Source organism: Salarias fasciatus, chromosome 7 (genome assembly GCF_902148845.1).
Source record: "Salarias fasciatus chromosome 7, fSalaFa1.1, whole genome shotgun sequence".
NCBI classification, from domain to species: Eukaryota; Metazoa; Chordata; class Actinopteri; order Blenniiformes; family Blenniidae; genus Salarias; species Salarias fasciatus.
In genome coordinates this window covers 23,094,048-23,115,115 of record NC_043751.1, presented here as the reverse complement: position 1 = coordinate 23,115,115, position 21,068 = coordinate 23,094,048, and the positions used below count along the sequence as shown (strand labels likewise).

Below are 21,068 nucleotides of genomic sequence, written 5' to 3'. Positions count from 1 at the left end.
CGTAAATGAAAGCAGGGTTTGGGGTGTTGCTTGACATTTTGGCAGAGACGATCATCTCCCTAATCACCCCCCCAGGTATGCTCCAACTGCCGGCCCAAGCTCACCTGCTGCCCCACCTGCCGAGGACCTCTGGGCTCCATCAGGAACCTGGCCATGGAGAAGGTGGCCAACTCGGTCCTCTTCCCCTGCAAGTACGCCTCGTCGGGCTGCGAAGTCACCCTGCCCCACACCGAGAAGACGGAGCACGAAGAGCTGTGCGAGTTCCGACCGTACTCCTGCCCCTGCCCCGGCGCCTCCTGCAAGTGGCAGGGCTCCCTGGACGCCGTCATGCCCCACCTGATGCACCAGCACAAGTCCATCACCACGCTGCAGGTCAGACACGCTCCACTCACTGTCGATGCATCTGTCTGTGAATTCATGCTGATTCAGCTGTTCTCATTGAGGATCTTTTAAGAGCGCCCTCTGCTGGACCATGAGGCACAGCACATTTTATACTTCACTGTCAGCACAATCTTTGATTTTTAAAATGACACGTTTTTTTCAAAAGCCGTCTTCCATCCCTCCGTCTGGTGTTTCCTGAATGAAGTAGAAGGTTTTCTGCATTGATTTAATGTCAGTTACACTTTTAGAAGAGGCAGCCAGCCTGGAAGCACCTTCTGAAGGTGAATCTCAGACTCGTTAAAGGAATTATTAGGGTGCAACAGTCCTGTATGTAAGAAGAAATTGCATCAATTAAGAATGTAGAAATTATTATGAATAACTCTCCATTTTATCTTGATAATTAACTTTTATTTTTCCCCACATTTTCTCAACTCTTATGTTAAGTAAAACTTCAGGATTTAAATTCTGTAACAAAACTCCCAAATATTTGGAGCATTTCCTTCATATCTGAAGCAATTCTTCTCACCTGTCAGATTAGGACTTCATAATGTATTACGAATATCCGATGGAGGTGATATTCCTCTGTCAGGAGACGACTGGACTGTGACGAAATGTTTCCATGCAGCCTGAATCTGAATCTGAATCTGGGCTGTACTGTAATGGAAAGATGCAGTGAGTTGTTTAATGTTGCGATGATTAGCAGTCTCTACAAACACTTGATGTCTTCTAGTCTGAAGTTTGTTTTGTTTAAAAAATCAGTTCTCTGAAACATTTCTGTTGAGCCGCTGTCTGCCGTGTGTCCGTCCAGGGCGAGGACATCGTGTTCCTGGCCACAGACATCAACCTGCCGGGCGCGGTGGACTGGGTCATGATGCAGTCCTGCTTCGGCTTCCACTTCATGCTGGTGCTGGAGAAGCAGGAGAAGTACGACGGGCACCAGCAGTTCTTCGCCATCGTGCAGCTCATCGGCACCCGGAAGCAGGCCGAGAACTTCGCCTACCGGCTGGAGCTGAACGGCCACCGGCGCCGGCTGACCTGGGAGGCCACGCCGCGCTCCATCCACGAGGGCATCGCCACGGCCATCATGAACAGCGACTGCCTGGTGTTCGACACGTCCATCGCACAGCTGTTCGCCGAGAACGGCAACCTGGGCATCAACGTCACCATCTCCATGTGCTAAGAACTTTTCCAGAGAAGAGAAGCGTTTTAAATGAAAGTCGGCTTGTTTAGGGGCATTTTTTTCAGGGGGTCAAACCAGGCGTGACCCCGCGGCGCCGCCCTCCCTGCGAGACGTGGAACTGGACTGTCTGCTCAGGCAGCCGTGGTCCCGGGGGCGGGCGGATGAATGAGTGAATGGATGACTGGAGGAACGAATCAACACTCGGACATACTGTGGGACTCGTGCGCTCACACACAGTCTCACCCCGTCGGTCATAGGCAACAAAAAAAACCAACAACAAACTGCGAAAGTGTCAGACTCGTTTATCGGCCACGCCTCTTTTCTCTCGGCGGCTTCCTCCCGCCGCTGTTGTTTTTACGTTTTTCCTCTCCTCCCCTTCCACTCGAGCGTTTCACACACTGCAGACTCAACATGGACAACACACCTCCTCAGCCTCCAGCAGGCGCCACCGCTCGCAGGGCCACGCCCCCGAACGCCATTAGCATATTTAAAAAGGAACAAAACAGATTCTCTCCTCACATGTGACTGGCGGTGCTGTCGGAGTGCGGGAATGGAACCACCGCCCAAAGACGCAGATGGCTGTAGCACCCCCCACACACACACACACACACACGCACACACACACACACACACACACACACACACACTCTCACTAAACATCTCCAGGAACCTCCAACATGCATTGGGGGTCCCTGGACGGCTGCACCCCCGCCGTCTGGCTGGCGGACTGATCACCGGTCGCTCCTCAGTCCGGCCGACCGTCGTCGATAGTTAGATTCTGCTGTCATACTGTATGGATTAACGGGAAGCCCTCGAGCAACACATCCACACCCGGACTCCTCTGGTTTTTAAGTTTCACTGTCGCGCCCCCCCTCCTCCTCCTCCTCCCGCCACGTCCTCCAGGTGTGGAGATGAACTGACCGAGGTACAGCGGTGCCCCCCCCCCCCCCCCCCCCCCCCTTTCTGTTTTTTTTCAGAGCAAAGACAAAAAAAACAAAACCAACACTGCATTTCAGTTGAGACGTCTTTTGGGCTCATTTCTCCAATCCTGTTTTTGTTTTTAATTATTTAGTTCTTTTTATTTTGTGTGTGTGTGTGTGTGTGTGTGTGTGTGTGTGTGTGTGTGTGTGTGTGTGTGTGTGTGTGTGTGTGTGTGTGTGTGTGTGTGTGTGTGTGTGTGTGTGTGTGTGTGTGTGTGTGTGTGTGTGTGTGTGTCCCCCTCCCCACCCGTTACAATGTGTTGCTATTGTTATTAAATGGAGATTATCATAATTATCATTTTTTGTAATGAATTTTAAAAACAAAAATTAAAAAGGCAGTTATGAAACTTGTGGCTAAACTTCAGTGTTTATAGTTAAAAGCAAGTTGTGTCGTTCTGAAAGTTTTTTTTTTTTTTTCTTCCAAGAGTTGGGTTGTGTTCATCTACTTGTCTCTTTGTCCTCTTTGTGTGGTAAGTCTTTTTCTCTTTTGTCCCCACCCCCACACCCCCCCGTTTTTTTTTTTTTTGTTTGTTTTTTTGTCTTTGAGGAGGGAGGGAGGTCAAGCCAATCATCTCTCCCTCTCTCTTCACGTGGAGTCTCAGTAACGTTGCTGCTCCCCCTCAAGTCTTGACTTTTTCTGTTTTAATTTGTCATCAAATAAATCTATCTTTTTCATACCCGGCGCCTCTTTCTGATCTGTCGACACCCTGCAGAGTCACTGCACAAGAGGATGATTTGCCATGAAGAAAGACTCCTGACAGTTGCATAAGTAACAGACGCACTGCCACCCAGTGGTCTGGCAGGCAAACTGCAGTATCATAACATGAAACGGAGTCACAGCCAGACTGTGGGTGTTAAACCATGGCCCTTGCATCATGGACACAGTCTGACTTTTCACTATTTACATTATTAGACATAAACAAAATTATTCAAAAAATTCTTACATTAATGCAAGTTGCCTAAAAGAAATTGCTTAAAATGTAAACTTTCATCTCTCTTTGCGCTACGGTTAAAGGAAACACGTGCATGTCGTACAAACACTTTGTATAAAAATATTATCATGCTGTAGTTTTAATGTCTCATTTCAGGTCAAACTGGGCTGAGTTAAAGTCTCCCGTTTTAAAAGGACGAAGGTCGGCACAGCTGAAAGTCTGTTGATCTGAATATTTCTCATTTGTAATACAACAGTTTGTTTTTCTGGCTGCATACTTAACACTCTGTAAATAGTCGTGAAATTCTACACATCAGAGATTGGTTGACCTCGACTTGAATGTCCTAGTTTTGGCCCGCAGGCCTCGTGTTTGACCGCTCTGGTGTCTCGACGGACATCTGCGTTGCTCGTATTCTGCACAGATGTTGGTTCAAAGCGTTCTCATGTTTGAAGTCTGCCGGTTTTACACTCTTTGAGGTAAGGCCCCGGATTACTGGTTCGATTACACTCAGACACCGAGACCCTTAATCCCGTCGTCGGTGGGTTCAGCGGGGCGACCCCTCCACAGGAGGGGGGCCTTCAGAGGGAGCTCCAATTGTATTACAGTTTTTCTCCATTACTTTTCTCATCAACAGGACCTATTCACATTTACATTCAAAAATCACTATTATTAATATTCTTACTGAGCAGAGTTTTTGGTCTGTCTGAGAAGCACTGTTATATATTTTAATTTTAATAAGTTTAATCAACTACTTTAAGTAATGTATTTTAAGTAACTACAGAGTAGAAATCCATGATTTCAGCTTACAAAGTCCAAATCTGAGCATACTTGAAGCAGATGGTTTGAACTGAATCCCTCCCATTGATGTTGGAACGTTCAAAATTAAATAAATGAACTGAGCAGCACTTCTATATCAACAGTCATTTATCATTATAGTTAGGTGTGATTTTAAATAATTTAGCAGTGCTTTTTCACACCTCTGGTATAAACGTATTGATCAAATTATGTAAAGAATTGTTTCAGGTTATGTTTATATAATTTTACAATCAATTTTCTGTTCTTTCAGCTATCATTTGCCTTGGTCCTGACCTCATATTAACTTATACGTAAGGAAAATAACTATTTCCAGTCTTTGAGTAGTTTTACTGGAACTTTATGTCTAAACATTTATACTTAAAAATATCTATTTCATGTTTTTGTGAGAAAATGTAATGGCTGTATTTATATTTCAAATATATGTTTTTTTAATGAAACCTGTTGGAAAGAATAAAATGGAGCAAAATGACACCCGCTTTCACAACTTACAGGTAAATTAATGCAATAAAAAAAAAATCTAATAAAAACGAACAGAAAGACCCTTGTTGGTTGACACCGCCCCCAAGCGGCTGCATCATGTATTACAGGTGCTGTAATAAAAGACAGAAATGAGTGAAAAGTTCAACTTTCCTTCATGTTTACAATGTTTTCGATGCTTATATACCCTCATTTAAAGGCTTATTTTAGTTAAGGGGCCACAAAGATTTTTTTTCTTTTGCTTTCTCAAATCTTATAACAATTCAAATGATTTATTTATCAATAACAGATCATAATTCTATCCAAAAGAATTAAAAACATTCTTCACTCAAACCAACATAAATAACAAACACAGCTACACACAGAGATACAGACATGAACACTAATAAGACAGATTCTGGAAATTGAACTTTCACGTTGTACCGATGCTTCCAGGTGGAAACCGCTTTCAGCTTGTATGTTTAAATAAATTCACCCTGACAGTTTATCTTCCAGGCTCCTTACTGCTTTATTCTTTCTGTCTAAACAAGAAGAAGAAAAAAAATCACTGAACACAGTGTTTCATATTGAATCCCTATAGGTGGTGAAGAGGGAAGAGAAGCACATCTGTGCCTCAGATGCTTTTTTTTTTTTTACTATTATTATTTAAATATTTCCTGCTGTTCGGCTGCACACTGAAGCAGTTTCATCCTGCGTGTTTAAAACAGTGAAAAGCAGCCACTTCACGAACCTTTGACTCACATGTCAGGTTTCTGCAGCTCATATGAAACGGGACACGAGAGAGTCCAGCGAGATGAAATCACCGCTGGATTCCTACATATTTGAAGGGGAGATCATGAAGGTGAACGCAGAGCAACCCAATCACAGGCTGCCGCCAAGAGGGCGGACAGCGGCGAAGCGTCTCTGGCTGTAACCACCACGGACACGTGCAACATGTGAAAACAGTAAAAGACCCGTGATCCTGCAGGCCTGAGAGGTTCTGATGACGGCTTGCTGCATGCTTTTATTCTAATTCTTTTTCTACATCTTCTCTTCTTCCCGGTTTATATCAAGTTGGAGTAAAAAAGGCCGAATCCCAAGTCTTTCCAAATCAACACAGATAAAAAACACTTTGGAATTTGCAAATGAATACATTTCAGAAGTTGTACTCTAAGTGTGAGGACTTCCACGTTCTGTTTGGGAAATTCACACATTGCTAATATAATAGAAGCAATTTTTTTTAAATCCATATTTCAATCATCCGGTATCCTCAAAGTAAGAGCATTTCATCTCCTTTGCTCATCCCACAAATGCACATTCTTGCAAATATCACCATTTAAAGAAGAAATACACGGGCTTTCCACTAGTTGAAGATTTAATGTCAACAAGCAGGGTTAATATAAGAAAATAATCCAAACATGTTTTGATTAATTCTTCTAATTAGTTTATTTCTTTTGTTTCCTGACAAAATCAGACCAAAGAAATTAATATTAAAAGTGCAGAGACACTCAACGAGCCAAAAATCTGCAAGTTACAGAAAACATTCAACAGTTAGCTGAAATTCTGAGGCGTGACTGAAGCCCGTCTCTCACGTGCGCACACGCGCTGGCGCGCGCACACGCACGCGCTGGCGTACACACGCTTTGATCTGCAGCTCTTCCAGACTGACCGGGTCGATGCGTGCTGCTGCTGCTCAACACCGTCTCACCGCATCGACGACTCCACATCTGCTGCCAACGTGTCGCAAATCAAATTCTCTTCCGCAGACTCTACTTTCTGTACGGCTTGCTTTCAAGAGCATTATTTATTGTGAGTGATAATAAATTCACATCGGCTTCTCGGGCTACTGAGATAATGTAGTTCTGCATTCGGCTGCGGCTGGATTTTCATTCAGATGTTCTGCAGTCAGGTGGAAACGCGCATGAAGAACGATAAAAATATCTGTAGTGTGTTTTCAACCGCAGCTTCACGAGCCTAAAAATCATCTTTTCATTATGAAAATAATCTCCTGGACGCAGTTAAAGATCAACATCACGGCTCTTCAGCATCCTCTGGGCATCGCCCTCCTCTCCTGCATCCCGCTCCGCCTGCGTTTCCAGTTCGCTACAGTCTGCTGCTCAGCTGAGGGCGAATCAGCGGGAAGCCCCCGTCGAAGGAGGCGTTCAGCACCTCCTCCAGGCTGGCGGCCGTCACGAAGTCCAGGTCCGCTCGGACGTTGGCCGGGAGCTCCTCCAGGTCCTTCTCGTTCCGTTTGGGGAGGATGACGCGCTTCACTCCGGCCCGGTGCGCCGCCAGGACCTTGTCCTTGATCCCGCCCACCTGGAGAGGACAGACCGGACCGGTCAGCAGACGTGTGTCGCACTTCCTGGTAGATCCTCACACGGGTCGCCACAAGGTCACGACTGGGGAGCACGAGTGTTTTTGATCTGCGGCGCATCACGTCGCCATGACTACCACACATCATAAAACACCAGGTTTCCATGATGACTGAGTATACCGACATGTCATGTTTCCATGACAACCGACCGTGACGACGCAGGGATCATTACTTTTCTATGACATCATGTTTTCCATACAATCCCCATTGGGACTGCCCCGTTTCCATTACAACATGGAGAGCATCACATTTATTTATGTGGTGAAATAGTCAAAATGTTGGGAAAAGTTTGCTTTTTTTTTTTTTTTTTTTACTCACAGGCAGCACCAGCCCTCTTAAGGTGATCTCTCCGGTCATGGCCACGTCTGATCGGACCAGTCGGCCGCTGAACAGGGAAGCCAGGCAGGTTACTATGGTGACGCCGGCAGAGGGGCCGTCCTTGGTGACGGCTCCGGCGGGGAAGTGGAGGTGGATGTCCGTCCCCTCTAAAGGATTTGGAGCCCCGGCCACTGTTCAGACACACAAATAAACGATTAATAAAGGATTAAACATTAATTCAACAGAAAAATAAACAATATCAACAGGAGTGAGACGTTTTCAGGTGTGTTTTGTTCATGTTAGAAAAGATCAACCTCTGATCCAAGAGTTGTGATTTTTTGCATCCTTTGCAACTTTTAAGGTAAAATTTCGTTGGAAAAAAAAGTTGAAACAAAGTGAAATTACACAAAGAAAAAAATTAAACACATTTCACTGGACCTGAAGTTTGCCAGTGAGCAAAAACAGGAATCAGACGGTGAGGATAGATGGTGGAAACGCTGTGGCTGTGAGTCGCCTCCAGGGCTCTACAGCTCGAATGAGCTGAGAATTCAGTGTCGAATGAAAAACAGCTTGCAGATCATGTGAAGCCTTTTCATCGGAGTCTGAAGTTAAACCAGGTGTGGCTCGGAGAACAGGATGATTATCATCAGCGCCATAACAAATACGCCACATCAGGTACAAAAAGAAAAAAAACCGATGAAGAAAATGAGCAAGTCAAAAGAAAAACGGGTCTCATTTAACGCCCGTTCAAATCTCAAACAGACTCGACATGCCACACAGTCCAGAGTTTACTACTTGGCAACGGAGCATGGAGGGATGATTGAGGAGTGTTCTTACTGTTGGTGAGCTGGTAGTTCTTGGCGTTCCCTCTCAGCCAGCTGATGGCCAAATGTGCAGATTCCTTCATGACGTCTCCCAGCTGCCCCGTCAGAGTGAGCTGACCCTCTCCCTCCATCCGGCTGGCCTCCACGAACATGATCTCCCCGCCGAGCGGCGTCCAGGCCAGGCCCAGAGCCACGCCGGGCAGGGTGAGCCGCTCCGAGACCTTCCAGCACGCAGACACAGAGAGACATCTGGTGAGCTTCGTTTCGTGGAGCAATCACTGAAAGACTCCGGGGAGGTTTTAGTAACCACTGAAAATCCTGGAAGAAATACGCAAAAAGAAGGTCGACATGACCTGAAGAGATAAAAGGAGGGAGAGGAGAAGAGCGACGAAGAAAGGAATCATAGCTGCTTTTTTGATGAAGCAGAGATGATTCGGATTCCAGAGAAATGGAAATCAAACTGCACTGAAATATAAGACAGACAAGAAGGAACAAAACAGGAAAATCAAGTGTATTAAGACATTACTGTGGTTTTTCGATTACCACTTCCTGTTTCTGTGAGCTGTGTTGGTTGGATACAAACCTCCATCTGAAACACAGCAGGTCCCAGAATGTCTCTCAGGGTATTGTGGTCGATCACTATCGGCATTTCTGGCAGGTCTGCGTTGTCTGAAAAAACACACACACGAAAAAAAAAAGATGGAGAAGAAAGACAGAAAGGTAAGAGGCTGGTCATTTATAGCTGAGCTGATTGAATCAGCTGAGAGCAGGAGGAGAGGAATCATCTCATCAATACAACCAAACAGAACAAAAACACGAGATGTATATATATATATGTGTTCAAAATGTTAAAATCAGCTGTTGACAGTAGCATGAAACACAATGACATGCAGAGATATACACATCGTGAACAGCAAGCAGGAACATCGCACACACACAGCATCACTCTGGAGAAGGAGAAGCATGTTTACCAAACACATCCTCAGTTATGGCGACATCTGGAGCAGGAAAAAGAAATGATATTTCTGCTGTTCAAACACAAACACGTTAGGTCTACTTCAACATCTTTACACTCAATCGAACGAGCACAAAATTGCGTCTAATAAACGAGTTTGGACCGCCGTTTTTTTTTTTTCCTTCCTCTCAAACTCCAGCTGGCTGCACTGCGACTGGGAGTCAGAGGCAAAGACACTTGTGATATCTTTGACATGAACGCTGCTCTCCACTCGACATTCATTACACGGATCGTATAAACTGGCTTCACGCATCAAAACATCAATGGGTCAGAACGGCGAGTCCTCATAAACCACAGTGCATCACGCAGCTGTGACGGATTTACTCGCAGCTGATTTGCACTGCGGACGTAAAGTCCGACGCTGATTTAAAGAAAGCTTTCCTCATGACTCTCCGGGGGTTAAACACTACCATCCATCCATCTGCTGCACATACTTTAAACAGGCCGCCGGGAGCCGGAGCGGATGCGAGCAGCCTGCGGCCGTAACTCTGTGTGAAGTTTGCATGTTCTCCAGGTACTTTGGCTTCCTTCCATTTTCTTTATTGTGACTCTAAAGTCCTTGTTGACGTGTGGATTAAATCTGACTGGAAAACTTTGCACATAACAAGATCATTTCTAGAATTGTGTGCAGGAGTGGCAGGCTGCCTACAGCGGCTGTCTCCACCAGGATTTGGTTTTCCTGTAAGGTTTTGGCACACCACAGAGCGTGGAGGGAGTCTGCAGCGAACTGGGGGATCCGGGGGGGCTGAGACAGCCAGGAGCTGCTAATGGAGCAGACAGGAGATCGCTGGGAAAACGCTTTATATCAAAACTACAAAATAACAGTTTAGGGAAACAATAATTAACAGATGTGATAAAAAAGTAAATTCTTACTGGAAATGAAGCAAAGTATCTGAAGCTTTTTCTACATTTATTCTTGTAAAAGGCGTGCATGTGAACAGGCCTTGTTCTCAGTCTCGACTCTTTTCTGCCTTGGTGTTTTCCACATCTGTCTCTCCCTCACGAGGGCACAAATGAACAGACCACAAAGTTTACAATCCCAGAAAACTCTTTCTAAATGAATTCACAGCTGGGAATCTTCACATTACTGCCTCCGATCAGCGTGCAGCTCCCGTTCTCTGATAACAAAAACATCTTCTCATTGTTTCCACATCCACACACATGAATGTACTGAAGAAGGAAGACCAAGCGGAAACCGATCAGTGGGAGCCTCTCACCCTCCTGCAGCATGCTGCTCTCGGGCGTCTCCGTCTTGGTGACTTTATGGGCCTCGGCGACCTTCACTGCCACGGCTCGGCAGATCGCGCCGATCTTCCTCTCCAGAGAGCGCACGCCTGCTTCCCGGGTGTAGCTACGAGTCCAAAAGAAGGAAAAACACCAAACAATCAATGACAAAAATGACACGGACATGAAATTACTGAGCCGCAGGACACATTCACAACTGAATGTAAAAGAAATGAGAATAAAATGGGAGGTGAAATTTGGCTGCTCCACTTTGATTTCATCCCACATTTAAATCGAAGAAGCTTCGGATGGGTTTCAGAATTCAAAATGGATCAAAATGAAATAACAAGTGAACACACTGATCGTGTAAATTCCTTTATAAATCTGATCAAATTCATTCAATTAAATTATTGGTTTAGCAAAGGACGTATGAGCCCGTCAAGTACTGTCATGGGTTACAACAGCAGATTAACTCTGTTCAGCTTTGGTTCTTTGTACAGGAGAGAAAAGAGGTCGAATAAAAAGTTTAATTCTGCACAGTAAAGAAACTGTTCTATTATCTTACCGTGTCAACAACAGGACGTAACTCGATCTGTACTATCAGTACCATGGTCAAAGCTGTGATTAGGTTTTCTCTGTGCTGCACTGTTTCCTCTGTTTCTCCAACACGGAGAACATGAAATACCCACACAAAAGAACACCAACAATGCTGGAAACCAAACCGTGTTCAATATTGCTGTGAGGCGAGAGTGTAAACCACTGCACCAAAACACAACAGGAAGATGATCCTCCCAGGTGAGAAATGGCAACGCCACAGGTGTAGAAGGTCACCACACCCCATCTGTTTTAATGCACTCACACTTGTGGCTGGTTCTCCCTGCACTGCTGGGTTCTGAGGGCGTACCTGCCGATGATCTCCTGTGTGGTGTCCTGAGGAATGTGCAGCTGCTGAGGAGTCAGCCCGTGCTGCTCCAGCTGATTTGGGATCAGGTGACGGTGAGCGATCTCCACTTTCTCCTCCTGTGTGTAGCCTGAAAGGAAACAGGTGTGAGTCTTGGCGACGCCGTCATCTCATGTCTTCTCACACAGCTGGACCCACCTGGCACCTGGAGCACCTCCATGCGGTCCAGCAGAGCCGGGGGGATGGTCGCCGTGGTGTTCGCAGTGGCAATAAAGAGCACTTGTGAGAGGTCAAATGCCACGTTGAGGTAATGATCCGTGAAGCTGTGGTTCTGCTCCGGGTCCAGGACCTAGTGGCGCACAAAAAAACTTTATTGCTCCCAAACCAGCAGTCGCCTCAACGCCGTGCTGAAGAGTAAGTTTGCTAAAAGCGTGTATGAAAAAGGCTGCAAATGCATCAGTTATAGATCTTTGGACATTTCACCGCGTTTTGAACCATTAATAGTGGCTTTATGTGAGATTCCACTCATTTTTGGTACTAATGATTCAGACTGAACCAATGAAAGACCTGATCTACATCTACTTTCTGTCTGACATGAACCTTTGTTTTGGTTTCATGTAACTTTTTGAAAAGCTCTGTTCTCCTGTGTACAAATTAGTGCGATGGCCTGTGGGTGGGCCTGCTGAGATTCAGCCTTCCTCCCCTGCTGGCTGTGTTTCTGTTGCAGGTAGCTGTGGGCGGAGTTTCCTGAGAGTCGCAGTGATGCAGCACAGCTGAGCAGCCTGGGCCCAGGAGGCTTTAAAACGAAAGTCAGGAATGTAACTACACCACGGTTCTATGACTCAGGATGCATTTTTACACTCACCCTTTAACACACCTACACACACTGGACACATTTACCGATCCTCACTCCATGATGATTTGTTTATTTAATTAAACTTCATGTTAATGGTCTCCCTCTTTTATCACACACTGTTGAGCCAGATTGTGACATTAGGGATAAATTGTAGAAATCAAATGTTTGTTCATGATAAGTATCGTTTATTAAATTCATTCATTCAGAGAAGGCACACTTGAGAGAGACCGACCTCCAGCAGAGCGGCTGCAGGGTCTCCTTGCAGGCTCTTCCCCAGTTTGTCCACTTCATCCAAGAGGAAGACTGGATTATTGACTCCCACGGTCTTCAAGCCGTTGATAATGCGACCAGGCATGCTTCCTACATATGTGCGCCTGGGGAGACAAGATGGATTGTAATCTCTGACCCGCCTCATTTGTAACCACACTGGAGGCATCTTGCGCCCGATGACAAGAGAAAGGTGCAGGAATGCACTGGTGCGTTTCAGAAAAATGGAAATATCATGAAACTGTTCCGTTTCTACATCTTCCATCTATTTTAGATGACTGACAATTTACAATTCATTTATCAAACTTCTTAAATAAATCTGCATTTGTGAACTGAATTGCTGGTGGAGCCAGTTTTATGCACAGATTGCTGCATCGATGTGGCGATTAGCACATGAAGATGTTCACCAGCTCATCTGTATTGTGACTGATGTGTCTTATCTTCTTTTTGAAAATGCTGCACACATAATTCAATAAAATGTCCCAGTGGAAGCTGTGCTGACTTTAGACTCCATGAGACAATGAAGCAACAGAAGCACAAGACTTTTTCTTCTTCATCTGTTTTCTTCAGGGCTCACCATCTTTGCAGATCATCTGCTTCCTCTAACATGAACCATTCCACATCTTCTTGTATTTCATCTCTCTTACATATATATATATATATATATATATATATATATATAAATATATAAACACACATACATATATATATAAATCAAATATAATCAAATTTAAATCCAATGTTCTCTGTAACGCATGAACCTCATTCGAGCAAGCATCAAGTGTGTAAATGCTGACGGCTTGACCTGTGCAGGTCATTAAATAAAAGCTGAATAGAGACAGGAAACTAAAGTTGACCAAAAAAAAAAAATTCAGTGATTGGAAAAGCTCAGAAACTTTAAGATTTAATGAATCTGTCTACCTGAATGCTGAACGCCTTCATGGACAATATTACTGCTCAAAAATCACATGCATTTCAGAGTTTACAATAAAAATTAAAATCAAAAATCCACTCAAACCTCAAATTTATGACTCAAAGTTAAACTCATGAAGTCTGCATTTTCTGTGTGTAGAGGATACTGGCATAATAAATCAAGTTTCACTTCACACATTTCCTGAACCGTTCCTCTTCCAGTCCTCCAGGTCCTGCGAGCGTACCTGTGTCCTCGGATGTCGGACTGGTCGCAGACGCCGCCCAGAGCGATGCGATGAAACTCTCTGCCCAGGGTCCTAGCAAGGGAGCGTCCCACGCTCGTCTTCCCGACTCCAGGAGGCCCAACGAAGCAGAGGATGGGGCCCTGAAGACACGACGGGGAGGGCATGAAACCTCAACTGCTTATCCAAAAGGAAGTAAAGGAATGAGGCCAGCATGGTAGGAAGACCCACCTTGAGAGAAGTTTTCAGCTGTTTGACGGCGATGTACTCCAGGACACGTCTCTTCAGCTTGTCCATGGCATAGTGGTCGTTGTCCAGCAGGGTGCGAGCAGCTCGAATGTCCAGACAGTCTGAAAAAGAAAAGATGACCTGGATTTGCCATGAAACACGTGAGTGAACTAAAGAAGACGAGAATCTTCACTGGCTGTATTTTCACAATAAAAGTTCCGAACTATTTTCTTAACTTCATGCACATCAGAGATGTTCCTCAATATTACGTAGCGTGCTGGACTTTGTTAAAAGCAGGGAGAAAGTTCTGGGTGTATTAGTATTATCTGTTTCAATGAGTCACTGAGCCACACTCAGAGGAACTCCAGGGAAACTTCCCCCTCACCTTTTGTGCTTTTGCTCCATGGCAGCTCCACCATCAGGTCCAGGTAGTTCCGTGTCAGTGCGTACTCCGGCATGGTCTGATACATGGACTGAGGCATCTTCTTCAGTCTACATTCAAATAGAAGAAATCAGAAGGAACAGAGAAACTGGGCTGTGAGGACAAAACTAATGACGAATGAAAAACCTGCATAATGTTCAAAAAGCGGAATTTTTCTCTTTGCTCGGCCTCTTCTCAGGTCTAAATGGACTAAAGCTGTACAGCTGATGGATGGACGCTTGACCTCACCTCTTCAGCTCTTTCAGGCAAACTTTGTAAGCAGCTTCAGGCATGTTGGCTTCATGAACCTTCCTCTCCAGAGCTGCGGTGTCGTCTCCGTTGTCGTCCTCGTCCTCCTCGTCCAGGTTGAACTGCCGGCCCGGGAACACTCCGCCTTTACGCACTGACAACACCTGCGCAGAAGGAGGTGTAAAATGCACACGTGTGTCTGCAAACACGCCGTTGGGTATGGAATAAACAGCCGTACTCCACCTTCTTCTCATTGTCAGGGCTCAGCTTCCTGGTTTTCTGCAGCAGCTTCAGCCCCTCGATCTGCTTGGTTAACAGCGGCAGGGCCTTCCTAAAGCGCTCCTCTAAACTCACCGCATCCAGAACCTGCACGGCATACGTGAACGCTTTATTGCTTCTGCATTTCCATGAAATTCCATTCACTTCCTTTTTTTGTTTATTCACTTATTCTGTTTCTGATGTAGTCGTCTTCGCCGTTTCATTGTTCAGTTACTGTTTTGTCCATAGTTGATAATTAATACGACGCATTTAGAAAACGTCTCGCATGCTTTAAAGACACTTCTGGTTGTAGCTCCTTGCTCTGACAGGGGTTGAGTGAACTGGTGCTGACAGAAGCCACGTCACCTGCAGCTTCTCCTTGTTGGAGGTGCGGATCATGGAGGCGACCACATCAGGCAGCGCTTCCCTGGGCAGGCTGTCCAACAGGCGCCTGAACTTGGCCACAACTGGAACGGACATGTCCAACATACCTAACAACTACACACACACACACACACACACACACACGAACACACACACACACACAGACACAGACACACACACACACACACACACACACACACACACGGATTCACTTAGCTGACAGAATGTTTTTCTTGTCTTTTCAAAGTCGAAGCCCAATCCATCACAAAAGACTGTCTGTTTCTTGTTATTCTGGCAGACTGGGAACTTCTGAAGTTCGCTCACTTTTCACAGGGACACACCTGAAGGGAGTAATCACGCCTTTTCCATAAATTATACAAAGACAGTCTAGAAGCCTCCTGTACCAGGCGATGCCGTCTTCTATCATCACACTCGACAGATCCAGATCGCCTCCTCTGAACCGTCTACATCCATTTCTGAGATCTTGGTTCTGATCTTCTCTTCTTTTCTCACACTGTCGCCTCTAATGATACACTTCTCACCAGATAACTGGAACTTTCTGATCCGTGTCTCCTGTGTTAATGTTTGACATAATTTTGTTTATTTTTTGTCTGTGCCTGATCCTTTTCTCTCTTAAGTCCAAATCTGTGAATATGGCTCTGCTGAAGGCTTTTTCCCAGTAAAAGTGCATTTTTTCTCTCCATTGTTGCCAATCGTGGCTCATGTGGGATCCTTGGATTCTCCCCGAGTAATTTTTGGGATGTCAAAGTACAATGAGCAGGCTCCATCAACCTCATTATGTAATTCTAACTGTACTCATTATATAATCACTTTTTGATTTGTCTTTTTCTTGCAGATTGTTAGTTATGTCTTCTTATCCTTATGTTGATTCATTTATTTGAATTCGTACATGTTTTCTCTTGATGCGCTTTACTTCTCATGAGTGTTATTTGATATTAAAAATGCACTGATGTTTAAATGGTGACCGTTCCTCCACTGATGACTTCTAAACTCTCCTGCACATGTAATATATTTTCAGTTTTTGTGCATTTCATTCTGTCTATTTGACCAAAAACAAACATAAATGTATCGTATTGTGAATTATATATATGTTATTCTACCCCCATTCCTCCTCTCTTTATCTTCCTCTCTTTTTCTCTCTCTTGCTCTCTGAGCGTTTCAGTCCCGGTCCTGTCCGGCAGCCATGCCAGATGCCAGTCTTAAATAAAGGCAGCAGCGGGAGATTCAATCTCTTCCTGCTGCTAAGATTGAAATCTGTTCGGACAGTAAAAGGCTTCCATCATACAATATTGCACGCCCCAGCTGCCGAACAGGACAAGGGAAAAAAAAAAGAAATATATCACACGAACAGGTTATCAATGGATGTTCAGCAGGTGTTGAGAATGAGCTGCAGGCAGAAGAAAAGGTCAGAAAGGGTCCGTTTAGGACCCCCGACCCTGTGCGGGCTTTCTGTGACGAGCCATTTAACCCCACACTGAGGGCTCCTCTTTGCTCTCGGAATCAGAGGAGCATGTGGAAAACGGGCAGTAAATAATCAACAGCCTGCTCAGGAAAGCAGGACTAAAAGCTCAAGATGAATCACGTCCCACATGGCGGGGCGCAGAGCGGTGCTAACAGACTTCACATTCACCAGCTGGGACGGCTTTATGTGTTCCCGGAGACACCTACCTGCACTGCAGCCTGGTAGAACTTGTGGGACAACTCGCCCAGCTCTCCATCGTCTGCCGGCGGACCCGGAGCTGCCGGAGTCGTGTACTGCTCCAGTTTATCCAGCTGCTCCACCTGCAAGGGTCAGCGAATCGGATTTACTGTGAGACTGACGAGGAGCTGCTTTCGGTCCCTCATTCACAGATTCTTCTAAGGGGGCGTTTTTATACTCTTCCACTACTCAATATTAACATTCAATGAGTAGAAAAAACAAAGTTTGGCACGGCAGAGTTTAAAATCAGTTCTGTTCTTTCGGGTTTTCCACATTCATTTTGATCAAGAGGAGTTCTTTCAATGTGCTTTTAAAATTTACAATAAAAAGCCAAACACAAAAAATTCTAATGTGCCACTTTTCAATGTGAACTTTTCTTTTCATTTTCCCAGATTTACTTTGGCGTAATATTTTCCAAATATATTTGTGAACAAATCCAGATGCAGAACCTGAAGATTGGAGACTTGGTTAAAAAGTAACAAACTCTGCAGTTCGGTGAGTTGGCCAGTTTTGGCTGCGACGGCGTCTTTCCTGTTAGAATCCATAACGCACAGCGACACACCGCCTGACAGGATCCGCAGTAAAAACAAATCGAATCGGATTCTTTAGGTTGAAATTCAGAATTGAATTGAAGGAATTCTTAAAATATCTTTATCATCATATCTTTATATATTAAAATATTGATCATTTTGAACCACTGCAGTACCGGAGACAGCACAGCAGCCCCATGGTGTGATGATACCGCCACCATGTATCTCAGTGTGCAGGCTGAACTTTCATGTGTTCACAGTATATTATTAACCAGCGGTTCATGTCTGAAAGACAAAGCAAACATTTGTCTCAACGTTTTCAGAAGTGGTGTCTCAAAAGTTTGCTTTTGCTGTTGTTCAGTATCTTCAGATATTTTTATGAAGCACTCCTTCGATAACAAATTGATTCTTTAGCATATTTCACGCTCCACAGTGACTATTAAGACATCTGTATTAATCAAAATGTATGTTATTACAAAGTCACATCTGCAAGAAGAGCATAATTATGCAATATTTTCAGTGGTGAAACAAACTTTCAAGCTTTAAAATTAAAACACAGCTTCCAAAATCAGGTCCAGGGACTGAATCCCGGAGGAGTTTTACCTCAGCCAGGACGAAGGGCCGCTCCTTCAGCAGACTTGACACGCGGAAGCGGCACAGGCCGGTGATGAGGAGGGTGTAGTGAGGTTTGGGCCAGTTGCTGCCCACCACCTGCACCGCGATCCCCGCCGTCCCGATTCTGCAGGCACAGTGGAAATCATGGTGAGAGCGAACACGGAGGGATGACTCACTGCTGCTGGCATCACTCAAAATTCAAACTAAAGAGGAAAAATCTCTGTAACAAAAAAAGAACGATACAAGAGAAGCACATAAAAACAAAACAAAACAAAAAAAAGTACAAATGAAGCTAAACAGGCATACACAATCTTTTTAAAAGACCAGAAACAGCTTGCTTGAAGCTGTTCTCGTCAATAAATATCCTACTTTGACTTGAGTTGTATCTCTCTCATATCTACTGATATTTGATGGGTGTTCTGGACGAGACAAACAAGCAGAAGTACGCTGGTTTTGAATCCCGCTGCCAGCAGGTCACCTCTGTGGGTTCCTGAGCAAAAACCCCGAAGCTGCACCTGCTCAGGTTGCATCAAGATGAACACCAGTCAGAAAACTTGTGCCATATCAAACATGTAGGTCCCATGATCCAACCCAGAAGGAAGCAGTCAAAGCATTCCCCAACATCAGCGGCCAGATCAGATGAGCTGGAGTCTCAATCACACAGTGACAGCAATGAGGAAAAATGTGATTGATTATGCAGTAATTTACACCACTTTTCCTTTCACATCTGTGTCATGTTAGAACAGAGACAGGGACATCTGATTCCTCTCTTTCTTTTCACAGACACATCACCTCCGTCCTGGATCCTTTGATGATCCCGCCAAGGAGCAACAGGAAACCCCAAAATGCCAACGGCACTAAACTTTGAAGATGACAATGCCCGTAACACGCACATGTTTCCTATTTGGAGAGGGACTTCAGTTGCACTGAACGGTTAAATGACTGTCTTCATCAATCAGTACGATACTTTATAATAAAAAGACCACATAAATGCAAAGAATACTAAACTGCTATTGACTGAGCAGACTGAGCATGCAGAGCTCTGATAAAGGGTCAAAGTCCTGATCTCAGTGCATGCCTCATTGTTTTTGACTGCAGAGCAAATTTAGACGTTTCTAGAACAAATAACACTGAGTGATGCCTGGAGGGGGGGATTGTAACACACATGTAACTGATTTCAGTCTTTTTTAACAAAATATATTAAGATGAAGCTTTTGGAAGCTTTGAACGCTGAAAGTGTAAAAACAGTTTGTATCTTGTGATGCCAGTGTAACATTCACAAGTTGAAGACAAACAACAGGCAACTGGATGTATTCTTTCTTAGTGTGAGTCACACATTTTTACTGAATTTAATATCTTTAGGGTTTATGAAATGAGAAAAAAACAGATGCATGTGTCCGATCGCCTACACAAAAGGTTATTACTGCGCTAATTATAGGGCTTTTTTTTATTTGAGGTACAAGAATCAGAAGAGATCAACTAAAAATGTGTATTTTAAAATATCGGGAATACATCACTAACTTAAATCGTTACATATTTGTATTTCTAATGGTCAGATTGCTGCACATGGTGAAGTAGTTTATGGGTCCAAGTACAACTGGACTAGTTCACACTGAAAATGGGACAAACTTGAGTAAGTTTTATAACAAGTGGGCCAACTGTCATGTCCCACCCCCCAAAACAACACAAGCAGCAGCAAACCGAGGAGAAAACCAGTCTACCCCCACTCCATCTCTTCGTGCAGCTAACTTTGATTTACTTGTGCAGAGTTGGGAGGTCGCCGGAGTCCTGCTCGGGGTCCTTGGTGTTGGGGATCACTCCGATGATGGTGCTTTTCAGCGAGGTGCCCTTCAGCAGACGCTGCCGGACCAGGTGCATGTTCCGTGGGGAGTCCACGCTGAAGCGGACGGTGGAGCCCGGGAGGAGGACTCCTTCGTGGGTCAGCAGCAGCGGGAGGCGGTTTGGGATCTGGATATCGCCGCTTGACGACATGTTGCAAGGTTTTTGAGGTGGCCCACGTCAATGTTTACAACCCCGGAGAAACCTTCACTCCTGTCATCCGCTGATAGCCGGTGTTTCGGATTGAGTGGTTCCCTGTGAACTGGTGACCAACTTCCGTTACCGCCCCTTGTCGCCAAACAGCAAATGTTCAAAGTCCGAAAGAAGTCCTTGGATGTCCGTACCAGTCACGTTTACAATAAAGTTTAAAAGTATTGTGACTTCTGCGAGTCTCGTATTAATATCTAATGTTACTAGCATTGACAATACCAGACCATAGAGCTTAGTCGGTCATCAGTTAACAGGGAAACCAGCTGCTCCAAAACACAGCGCGCCGTCCTGTTTTTCATTTAATTGAACATATACAGGCGGGCTCCAACACGGGGGCACAACAAAGTCTCCGTTTTGTAGTAAGTCGAGACTTTTTTCTTTTTTTGTTATTGTAAAAATTCTTCAGTTCGTTCGACTCTTTGGTAGAACCTACTTCCGGTTTCCGTTTACTACAATAAGCACTGAGGGACAAAATATATCAAATCGCGTTTTGACAGAAAGACCTCACCTAAACTTTCTCCAAGAGCATCGTTCAAATATTAATTTTAAAACCATTTAATGAAAAATAAACACGCACAGTGGCTTTTTGTTCCTTTTGGGCTTCAAGTTTCTTTACTAGAACTAATTTCCACATTCACTGATTTCCACACATTGTGCACATGACAAATCACACAAATGACTCAAACACCTACTGTGAAAAACCTGTGGACCTGTCATCACATTGCACTATTCTTGATTCCACTGCACAGTATTTATTTGTTAGATTGTATTATTTATGTTGCTATTTGTGTTTAGTACCGCTCCAATTTCCTTGTACATTGTATAATGAAAATAAAGACTTTCAAATTTTTCCAATCATCAGGTGTTTCTTCACAATTGGAACCAATTACCAACATGCTCTGCTGTTCAAACAGGCATTTAGCTGTCGACAAA

At 44.5% G+C, this 21,068-nt stretch overlaps 2 protein-coding genes across 3 annotated transcripts in view; one reads left to right on the top strand and one right to left on the bottom strand.

The window, feature by feature from the left end:
* Nucleotides 1-3,218, top strand: part of siah1 (siah E3 ubiquitin protein ligase 1) — a 34,776-nt gene extending 31,558 nt beyond the window's left edge. For both annotated transcript variants that reach the window (XM_030095664.1, XM_030095663.1), the window contains exons 4-5: nucleotides 76-372; nucleotides 1,190-3,218. In XM_030095664.1, the coding sequence (XP_029951524.1) occupies nucleotides 76-372; nucleotides 1,190-1,561 (669 nt within the window). In that variant the 3' untranslated portion in view covers nucleotides 1,562-3,218. The remainder of the gene's footprint in view (nucleotides 1-75; nucleotides 373-1,189) is intronic.
* Nucleotides 3,219-4,872: 1,654 nt separating this feature from the next.
* Nucleotides 4,873-20,078, bottom strand: lonp2 (lon peptidase 2, peroxisomal). Its single transcript, XM_030096889.1, has 17 exons — nucleotides 19,846-20,078; nucleotides 18,075-18,210; nucleotides 16,911-17,024; nucleotides 15,204-15,335; nucleotides 14,823-14,945; nucleotides 14,580-14,743; nucleotides 14,295-14,401; nucleotides 13,913-14,031; nucleotides 13,685-13,824; nucleotides 12,493-12,634; nucleotides 11,603-11,753; nucleotides 11,408-11,534; nucleotides 10,497-10,630; nucleotides 8,848-8,933; nucleotides 8,278-8,485; nucleotides 7,441-7,631; nucleotides 4,873-7,064 (listed from the first exon to the last, which is right to left on the bottom strand). The coding sequence occupies exons 1-17, from the start codon at nucleotides 20,076-20,078 to the stop codon at nucleotides 6,849-6,851; spliced, it is 2,523 nt and encodes an 840-aa protein (XP_029952749.1). The 3' UTR covers nucleotides 4,873-6,848.
* Between the last annotated feature and the right edge of the window lie 990 nt (nucleotides 20,079-21,068).

Excerpts from the sequence above, each read along its gene's own strand:
- lonp2 (XM_030096889.1), bottom strand. The coding sequence starts at position 20,078 with ATGTCGTCAAGCGGCGATATCCAGATCCCAAACCGCCTCCCGCTGCTG. Across the intron at positions 14,032-14,294 it reads ATGGAGCAAAAGCACAAAAG|ACTGTCTGGACATTCGAGCT; the intron begins GTGAGGGGGAAG and ends TTTCTTTTTCAG. Across the intron at positions 8,934-10,496 it reads GAGCAGCATGCTGCAGGAGG|ACAACGCAGACCTGCCAGAA; the intron begins GTGAGAGGCTCC and ends GTGTTTTTTCAG.